Genomic DNA, 10,824 nt, shown 5'->3' on the forward strand with positions numbered 1-10,824 from the left:
GGAGGGTGAGAAGGGAATTTTTTATTTATATATATACAAATCGATACAGATTTATGTTTAAGATCATCTTTTTACCAACATATACTATTTTCTACATTTGAAAACCAGAGTCCTGTCCTGACTTGAATCTGATGAGGAATTTCTGGCAAGAACTAAATATCAGGGTGATGGCAGGCAGGAGAGCATCTCCACAGAAAACTAAACTATTACTATTTCTCAGAATTGTATCCCGTATTGGAAATAAACTTCTTTATATTACGCTTTGGTCCTGTTTGTATCGAGAGTCATTTAGCTGTCCTTCTGTGGTGTGTCACTGTCTGTATTCATGTGTGTATGTGTGTGTCTGGCGGTATTTATGTTCTCTGTCGTCCTGCGTGTCTCTTCGCTGGGCGGTGACACTCCTCTGCCACCAGCGCTCTAATAGGGAGAGACCAGGCGGCTCACTCAGTGCTGCTAATGCAGCTCACTGCCCCAGGCCATGGGCTAAGCTGGACTACACTGCATCGCACACACAAACACACACAATCAGACAAAGACATAAACAAACTGCGGCTTCTTTATCTTATTTGAAACTAGGTAAAGAAAAAAAAAACATGAGGTGAAGATGTGAGCGCTTTGTGCTGTTGGGGGCTTGATTTGCCGCACAGTTTTAAAGTCTTGCATTCCTTTCGAATTTAGATTTTGGTGCACAGACAATTAACGGTTCAGTAGAAGTTAATGGGACATCCTGCAGAGGGTAGGTGTGTGGACTGTGGCAGCACGTGTCTGTATGATTCTGTGTACTAGGATGTGTGTGTATGTAGTTTTTTTTTTTTGTCTCGTGGGACTCTCATTATCACTGCTGTCCCAGATGTCTCCCAGCACATGAAACACACGTCATGAATAATGGAGTCCTATTTCTACATCTCTCCCTATTTCTCTTCCATCCGCTCAGCCTCTTCCCCCTCCATCCCTCGTTTCCTCTGATGCTCCCACTGTTTCTTAATCTCCCTGCCGCTGCCTCTATCTGGGTTGGTCCATTTAGGCTGTCTGGTCGGGACGGGACGCAGTCCTTGCTGTGGCTCTGTGCTGTGTGCGTCTCGCGAATGCAGCTGGTTTTAATTCTGTCCTCAACGATCCGTTCAGACTTTTTACAGACCCTTCCGCTCCGTCCCCTCCCCCAGTGTTTACTGTTTAAAGTCACACAGGGCAAATTGGGACAGAGGATCCAGTGGAGCAGAAGAGACGAGGTCTCATTGCTGCAGAAACCGGACTCTGCCCCTTGTCCGTGTCGCCCACCCCGCCCCGTCTCCGCTCCCACGTTTGTCCGGCTCAACTTTCGAGCATCCTCCGCACTCGCCCAGAGTCGGCGTGCGAGAGATCACACGTAGGCGAGAGGCAGGGCACGTATGATTGAAAGATGAGGTAAGCAGTCAGAATTGGTTAGGGAAGAGGACAGTAGTTAGGATTAGACAGTGAAGCGTAGCTTTTTAATGAAAACATGACAGAGCCGCGGCTTCTCCCAGCGACTCGACCGACCCTCTTCCAGAAAATGAACAAGTGACAGAGAGTCGAGCTGAGGAAAAAGAGAGCTGAAGGCTGAGATTCAGACGTTCCTTATGCTGTGTTGGACTTAACTGGCATATTGATTCATGCTCCATAGGAACGGTTTGGCCGCCGTAACAAAGCCTCTTTTGCTAGAGCAATGCAGCAGAATGGACCTTCATTTATCAGAGTTGTTGAGCATCGGTTGTGGCAGTAAAACCTGATTTGACTGTGAAATAAAAGCAGACCAGTGTGAGACTCGCCAATCAAAATTTGCGGTCAATTTTCAATGTGTAATTTTTGTACAGTTATGTAGGAAAAAGTAAGAAAAGCATTGAATATATGTTTTTTCCAGCCTTCCTGTCATGTGAGGTTGATAAATTATACTGGAAGCAGTGGAAACATCAAACATTCACAATAAAATCATGTTGTTTTTTATACAAATTATGACAAAGTTTGTCATTTTAAAATGTCTTCTGCAGTGAGTAGAGCTGGTGTTTATTAAACAGCTGCCTCAGTGTGTTTTTGGTGAAAATACTTTTTTTGTTGTACAATGTTGGACCTTCTGGGTATTTGTTCAAAGTGCCACTACTTCACCACCTAAATGAATCAATGTTGAACACCTCACTGATTCTACAAATACTGCTCCTCTCAGGAACACGTCTACACTGAAGAGCATCTCTTTTTCTGCCACCAGGTAGCACGGGTTGGCGCGGTGCATTCAAAGGTTGAAAAAAGGCGGGATTTTTGAGTTTGCGACAAACCACCCACCAGTCAAAGCTGGAAATCATCCAACTGTAGCTACTGGCCATATTTTAGTGGACATCTAGTGAATCATACAGGAAAGCACATGTTTCATGGCAACCACCTGGATCTGCATTGATCTTTAAATGTACACAGCAGAAAGAGAGAGAAGCAAAGACAGCCTGCCGTTTGCCCTTGCTCTGAATTTAGATGTAACTTCCTTTTTTGCATAAATGGGGAACAGAGACATGCACTGTTGCATCCCCTCTTAGCTAGCCCTCGATCTTTCCTTTGACTTTCCCCATCTTTCCTTTCTCCCCTCTCATCCTGATTAATCAACACTCATCATCCACTTTTTAGTGCTAATACACATACATTTAAATATATGTAAATACATTTGTGCAAGATATATATATATATATATATGTATATATTTTAAGCATTAGTTGGTGTTTTGAGCGTGTGCGCGTCCCCATCATGTCAGCGTTTGTGGGCACCGAGCGTATTCCAGCACTGCAGGGAAACAGCAGAATATGCTGCATGTTTTTTCTTTCCTTTTGTCTCCTTTCGGTGACAGTCACAAGTGTTTGATCTGCTCCTCCTTCCTTCTGTCTTCTCACCTTCTTTCAAATTCTTCTCTGCAACTTGCCGCTGAGAGCAAAATGTATAAGGCAGGAGAGCGGAGCACAATTTTGATAAAGTCACATTTAGAATGTTGACTATATTTTTCACACTCAAACTCAAAGCGTTTTTGTCCAGCAGAGCTATTTCTGATGTGTAGAAAAGACGCAGCAAAACTTCTAAAATAATCTGCAGCAAGTGCATTTATTTTTTGTTTGACTTTTGCTGAAATATAAAAATCTTAACTGCATACTCTAAGTAGTTAGAAAATGTAAACAAAAGCGGTATGGATGTTTTGATAAACACGATCTGCGTCCACTGTTTGCAAAACCTTTGACCTTCTGCTACCTTTGAAACTTCTCGCTCTCCTTTGATGTCGTAATTAGCAAGTATTATAATTTAAAGTAGAGAGGCCTTCTAGGGAATAAACTACTGTCATTGACTGTAATCTGTGTTGAGTAAGATGTAGACCCCAGGGAACAGGTTGTAATGATCCACCAGAGAAAGGAACAGGAGTGGGAGTTCAATAACTCATTAGCCTTTTCCAGCCTGATTTGACACAGAGTCCATGCAGAGGGGACCTATAAAAAGTCAGATCTTTCTTTTAAAATCACTTGATCTAGTCTAAATAGCATATTGACAATTTGCATGAAGATGTCCCGAAGATAAAGTCAGCTGGATAAATAAATAAACTCAATTTTCAAACTGCACTTCGACCTTTTGGAGAAAAACACAACATGAAGCTACTTTGTGCTATTTTTGATATTTTTTTTTAACAAAAGTACTTGGTAATAAAGCTTCAAGCTGCTATAAATTTATCTAGAGCAACTTTCTGTTGACACCGTTTTCATCTCAGCAACCTCCGAAGCCGTTTCGTATTTCCAAAACTACAAAGGTTACACGGTCGCTGTCATCCTCAAGCGATTTGCACAACAAAATATGATTTAGTAATTGGTGGAAGTGCGCTGAAATCCCAACGTGATGGCGGCGAGAAGGCCCTAGCAACAGAGAGAGGATGAAGGAAGCACGAGAGTAGGAGGGGAGGGGGAAAGATGCAGAACATCAATAAATAATGGCCCCGCTGAGGAGGTGGAAATATGGGCCTCGTTATCTTTGCACCGACGCCTTCATTTGCATGTGAGAAAATGAGGCTGCTCCTAACTCACACTCGCTGCATGCACACCTTTGGACCCACAAAGGCTACAGTATATGCTCTATTTATAGACAAAGTCATGCTCTTATTTATTTATTTTTTTTCTCCTTTTCTCTCTTACACACATTTATACTTGTAATATCTCCCATTTACCTTCCCCTACTTTAAAACTCCTTCTTGCAGCAGGTTACTACTGTTATGTCACTGCTTGGCTGCCATTTTGTTGAAAACAAAACAAAAACATCAGCTCGAGTAATGAATGTTAACAGTACAAGAACAAAGAGTAGGTCCTGGACAAACACCAGGTGGATCCTATATGAATGCCCTAGTTGTACCAGGTTTGCAGATTACACTTTATTCATTTGATTCATTGCAAATTGAGGCCCAATTTAAGGCAAAATGAACATGTGTGTCATTTTATTTTTGAATTTTTTAAATTTATTCCCGTCAAACGTGTTCAATCATTCATAATGCCAACAGCACTTTGGTCCCGTGGGTGCTTAAAAATGCCCTATAAGTAAAGCTGGTCCAATACGATCAACGTTCCACCTTCCTAAAGGACTTTAGGAAAGTGAACCGCAAAGTTGAAAAATATTTTTCATGGAAAACAAGTGAGCAAATTGCAACAAATCTGAATTTATTCAAAAGTTTAGCTATTATTATGGCATTACGAAACACTTCAGGGTATTCTGGAGCAGCGGCTGGAATTAGGAGGCTGAAATGCTAGCTCCCATCTGGCGCCCATTTGCATGCAGGAATCATGAGCGATTTTGCTTATCTTTTTTCCATGAATGCATCTCACAGAAGCTGACCAAACTCTGGCGAGATCCAACAATGTCGACTTCCTTAAGGCAATGCGGCTGCTTTCAAAGAGCTTCTTTAGGACTGAAAAGATTTTTTAAAGACTCATCTTGTTGTTGACAAATCATTTTAGTCTGTGAGTCCCTGGGAGCTGTTTTGGTTATTTGTGAGTCTTCAGGGGTTTAAGGTTTGTGAAGTAAAGTTTTAACCACATCGTCACATGCAGTGTGTTATTTTTATTAAGATTACTATGTCAGTTTAAGACAGCCTAGATCAGTGTTTTTCAACCTCTTTTGAGCCAAGGTACACTTTTTTAATTGAAAAAATCTCGAGCCACACCACCAACCAAAAATGTAAACAAAGATACTCTGTAGCCGCCTATATTATATATATAGTCATTCTTATCGAAGTGTCTTGAATAGGAATCAAATAAACACAAAAATGTATTTTTATCACATTTTACAATTTTTATTTCAAATTGCACGTAACATGTCCACTTCAAAAATACACCTGAACACCTAAACAGTGCCACAACACTGTGGTCTTAAATTTAAAGAAGTTGTAGAAAACTTACGTGTTTTACAAACTAATCCACAAGCATTATTTAAGCTGTAATACAGAAAATCATTCTTATTCTGAAAGAAGCAATAATATTTGGGAAACATTTCACTGTTAAAATATGAGGATTTGCATGTACAAAATGTCAATATCTGTATATTTTACCCATCTAGTGTGAAACCTGTGCATGGTTGGACGAAAACAGCTGATTTCCTGGCAGAAATTGAAGAAAGACAAAGCTCTTCCTTCCTCAACAGCTCTCAGTCTCTCTCTGGTTTTAGTTTTTATAGTAGCCAGGCTTGAGAAGCTCACTTCACACAGACATGATGTGGTAAATGTACCTATGTTCTTTCCAACTACTGCTGAGCTTCACTGTCTTTTCCATCACTGTCGTTAGTCTTGCTAGATACGATGCTCTCACCGCTACCTGTAATATTCATGCATCACTAATTCTCTTGTTTTAATGTAAAATGCTCTGTACCTACTGCCATCTAGTGTTAAGAAAATTACATAATTACGCCGCTAGCCACTACTAACCATGGTTTCGTTCACGCCGAGCTGAAGTGCAGCTGCTCTATTTCCCTCCTGTAGTGGCAGATCGACAGCCCTCAACTTAAAAGCTTCATCATATGAGTTTGAAAACATTTCTCCATTGTGCCTGCTGCTAGCATGTGGCTGTTCTAAATGAAAATTAACGTGTTCTTCTTTGATCTACAATTTTGACTTCTAATGATTCACTTCCTGCTAGAGAGCCCCCTGGTGGTTGAAGGAAAATACACAGAAAAGCCGCACCGGGCTGCAATCCGCATGGTTCAAAGTTTAGGAAAAAAGTAGCAGCTTATAGTCCGAAAAATACGGTAGGTGAAATTGAATAATTTCCACGGCACACTAGTGTGCCGCGGAAGAGTGGTTGCAAAACACTGGCCTAGATAGTAATGTCATTGCTTTGTAAGATTTTAATTATTTCACAACATTTGAGGAGCTTTCTTCCTCGTGGAAAAATCTAAAGATTAAAGGAGAATAATTTATTCTTGAGTAGAATCTCCAGACACCTGAAGATGCCATGTTCATCTCTTCAAACAAGAAATAAATAGCATGTTGACGTCCAGCCATCATATCATTCCTACAAACCTGACACCATTCCACCTGTGAAGGACGGAGGTAGCAGCATTATGCTGTGTGCGTATTTTACTTCAGGGGGATTAGTGCAGCTCATAAAAGAAGGAAAACACTAACTTCTCAAAGCTTCATCCAGGATGTTGAAGTTGGGACACAAATTGCCTTGCGTCAGATTTTTATGAAATACACACAAACCCCCGATCTTAGTCTCTTTGTAGGTACAGCCTATAAAAGGTGTGAGTAAGATGGCCTTGAATCCTGACCCAGTCTAGTTCTGTCAGGAGGAATGGGTCAAACTTCCAGCAAACGACTTGTGGGAAGATAACCAAAAGCATTTAGCAAATAAACACAATTCTGTCCGTCCTAAATTCCCTAAATCTTGAAAAGTCAAGGCTGTGACCAGGACATCTCATGCTTGCTGTGCATTCTGTGGATTTTCCTCTGCAGAGGCTTTATGCTATTGAGAGTAAATTACACAGCTACCAGTTAGGTGACTTGCTTTTATGGCGCTGGATTTTATTTATGGCATCAGACTAATGGGGTTGGATACAAATCCACACATTCAGACGCACTGGTTTTAGAGTTTATTGGGTCTATTGGCTTTCCAGATCGAGTGAACGATGTTGGTGAATGAGGTATTTTCCTCGCTGTTCAGTAAACAGTTACTCACATTTTCAAGATTTTTACATTCACATTTTGCTGCACCTGCATGTGTGTGTACGTGTGTGTGTGTGTGCATGTGTGTGTGCATGTGTGTGCGTGTGTGTGTGTGTGTGTGTGTGTGTGTGGGTGTGTGTGTGTGTGTGTGTGTGTGTGATGCATGCTGCCTCCCTTTCTCATTAACCAGTGAAGTCAACATGAATAAAAACTGAGAGAGCACCGTGATTTCAGATTTAGTAATTAATATTTTACTCTGTCTGACACTCTGCTTAGAGACTGAGACCTAGCATAAGCGAGAGAGATAAAAGAGGTGAGACAGATGATGTGAGAGTTCACACAAAGACGGGGTCGGCCGGAGTCGAGACTCAAGACGGATTCTGTGAGCAAATCGTTCGGTCAGGACGGCCAGAGAGCGAGAGGGATTATGTGACACGAGTTGTGTAATCAGCATTGTTTCAGAAGCTGCAGATGGGATGAATTGAGCCTTGCTGCAGAGGACCTGGGGACCGAGACAGAAAGTGTGGCTTTGACAGATCCAGCTGACTCCCCCCTTTTCCTCCTGCAACCTCTCTCTCCCTGCCTGTGTCAGAGTGTTGTGACAGGCATCTCTTCGGTGTTGTGGGAGTAGCAGCCTTAAAGTGCTCATTATCCTGTAAGGCTTCATTCTGGGGGGCAAACAAAGGCTGCTGTGAAATTGCAGCCTGTGCCTCCTCTAAGGTCATGATGTTGTGAGAGGAAACGCATACACAGTCCTTAACTGCCACCTCCACCACATCTCCTCAGCCTCCCGACTGACAAACACAGGAATTTCAGATCAAATATTGATACTTATGAGCACACTTACACTTTACATACACACGGGCACCGACCAGCTGCTAGCAGACGGATGCTAAAAAGCGCAGGTGATACGTAATGTTTGCAAATTAAGACCGAGTGTATTCAATCAATTTTGAAACCTGTCACACTCAATTTATTTGTTATAACTTTATTAATAAGGGACTCTTTTAATCGAGTTTTTCTTGAGCGAAACTTGCGATCTATGAAGACTGAGGAAGAAATGATGGGGGAGCGTGGTGAAGTTTAAAGATGACTAGAACTGCTGTGTGTTTTTTAAGTAAACATTAGAAAATGTGCACTTTAAAAATTGCTAGGTTAAAAACAATTAAGTCAGTCCTCGTCAAAAACGGACCGATCATTATTAACAGGACTGAGTTATACTGGCTTAGATTTTCAACCCCTAAATGTTAAAGATGACATTACAAATGCAGATGTTCGGCATGATGGGCAGATCTTGTTTCATGTTGTTACGTTTACTTCTCTTCCTTCTTAATCACAAATAGAAAAATCCCATCGTTGAGGTTGGAGAGCCTTCTTGCCATCACCCTAATCATTAACCACAGATTTTCTGTCAGATTCAAGTCAGGACCCTGGTTAGGTCACTAAAAAGCTGTAATATTACTAGCAGTGAGAAGAAGCGTGTTGGTAAAAATAAAAATACTTCTTTGTCTCTGAATTTGCCAAGTTTATGAATAGTTTTGGGAACCATGGAAACATAAAAATCTTTTTAAAAAATTGTATTTTAAAGCAGAAAAGCAACTACTACAAAAGTGCAGTTATAATAATACATTGCTTATTTTTTAATACAAGAATTAATCTTTTTTTTTTGCAGCTTGAAGGGAGGGTTATTGAACTTCATATGATAATGTTATTCATCATCAAAAACATACCTAAAGAGTTGCTATGATTCTGTCATGCATGTTTGAGAATCCCATGGCAACCGTTGGGGTGGTGCCTTAATGTTTGTCTCATATTTCATATTTCAACAAAGCTCCTCCATGGAGCTTCAGTTCCCAGTAGTTCCTCCAGACTAGTGGCAGCAGCAATTAGCAAACACCTGGTGGACCTGAACTCATTATATGAACGACTTTTCAGTCCAACGCTCCTAAGAATGGTTGTAAATGGCATAATAAGAAGCATTGTTGTGATGAAAAGGGGAGTTTCAGAAAGAAATAACTTAAGTCTATAGTTATTTTAAGAAGAGGGCAAGATATGGACCTGATCTGTAGGATTAATAATCTTAAATGACTTCTGTATTGATCTAGGACAGAGGGCACAGAGGATGTCACTGGGGTACAGTCTGCCTCCCTGTAGTCTCATGTTATCCTGTGTTTTCCTGTGTGATCTTAGGCCTTAAAATAATTGGTTAACTCACAGATGTCTATGCAAACCAAACATCTGTAAATTGTTAGTGGGTTTATTTTGTTGTTTGTAAAAGGCTCAGTGGCATCTAATGAAAAAAAAAAGAATCTAAAAGTTTTTGTAACACTGAAACACACAGCTATGAAAAAAAAATTTTTTTGCAGTGGAAAATGGAAAAATGAGGAAAAGTCATTGTTTTGCCCTAAGTTATTGAATAGTGGAGAAACCTTTTGAGCCAAGCCACCAAGTCAAAACCTCACACGCTTTACACAAAAAACAAATAATTACATTATTTGAAGGGAAAATGAGAAGAGGCAGCTTTGTCACTTGAAAATGTGCTTAGCATTTCATCTGTTGAATTACACTAGTTATTGTGGTGTTATGCAGAAGAGCAGGGGTTATGTATTGCGAGAGACAATTTGTTTTGTTCAAGTGACCGAAGTTTGTCCTCCAGGTCTTGACCGAGTGCCAGGTTGTTGGAGGCGACATCATTAGGCAGGTAGAGACAACTGTTCAGGCAGCTGTTAGCTCTCAGTGCAACACGCTTCAGCAATAAGCACAACGTATTTGTTCCACAGTCAGAATGCACAGGGGACCGGGATAGTACGTTTTATGTTTATAAAGAAACTAATCACAGCAAACATGGCTCCCTATTAGTGTCGCCGCCACATCTATAGCTTGGAAAAGCCGTAACATCATCGTCTGGGCTTTCCAAAATTGTTACGGTGCATTGAGGTATAAGCTTTTGTTATGGAGAGACGGTGTTATGTATCGTTGTGTGCTGTTTAGTTTGTGTTTAAATGAGAATGAGTTGATTTGTGGTCATCACTTCTTCACTGTGGATATGTTCTCTTTAGGTAACAGGTTCTCCCTGACCTCCTTTGGAGCTCTTTACATCTCTGATGTTCAGAAAGAGGACGCCCTCTCCACATACCGCTGCATCACCAAGCATAAGTACAGTGGAGAGACGCGGCAAAGCAACGGAGCCAGGCTGTCAGTAATGGGTGAGCACCCGATTTTTTCAGTTTTACTTCTGTTTTGTTTCACTTCCTCTTTTAGCTCATCAGTAATTGTAACCCAACCTCTCCCCTCAGACCCCAGCGAGTCCTCGCCCACCATCTTGGACAGTTTCCAAGCCGGGGAGGTGTACGCCGGCCAGAGCATCGAGCTCCCCTGCATAGCGGGCGGCTACCCGAGCCCCACCGTGCGCTGGCTGAAAGATGGTCGACCGCTGCCCTCAGACGCCCGCTGGACCCGGCGCTTGACTGGGCTGACCGTCAGCGACCTGAGGCAGGAGGACAGCGGCAGCTACGCCTGCGAGGTCACCAACAGTTTTGGCTCAAAGGAGGTGTCTGGACAGCTTCACGTAATAGGTGTGTGACACACACGCTCGGCGACAAATAACCTGACAGTTTCTCGCCGTGTCTTCTGAGTGAATCATCCTG

At 41.7% G+C, this 10,824-nt stretch overlaps 1 protein-coding gene across 2 annotated transcripts in view; it reads left to right on the forward strand.

Moving 5' to 3' along the window:
* LOC106957928 (Down syndrome cell adhesion molecule-like protein 1 homolog) overlaps positions 1 to 10,824 on the forward strand; it is a 75,500-nt gene that overhangs the window by 38,984 nt on the left and 25,692 nt on the right. For both annotated transcript variants that reach the window (XM_015049504.1, XM_015049505.1), the window contains exons 4-5: positions 10,237 to 10,383; positions 10,474 to 10,752. In XM_015049504.1, coding sequence (XP_014904990.1) covers positions 10,237 to 10,383; positions 10,474 to 10,752 — 426 coding nt within the window. The remainder of the gene's footprint in view (positions 1 to 10,236; positions 10,384 to 10,473; positions 10,753 to 10,824) is intronic.

This window comes from Poecilia latipinna, unplaced genomic scaffold, assembly GCF_001443285.1.
Source record: "Poecilia latipinna isolate Pla-1442-1.1 unplaced genomic scaffold, P_latipinna-1.0 Scaffold949, whole genome shotgun sequence".
Classification (NCBI taxonomy): domain Eukaryota; kingdom Metazoa; phylum Chordata; class Actinopteri; order Cyprinodontiformes; family Poeciliidae; genus Poecilia; species Poecilia latipinna.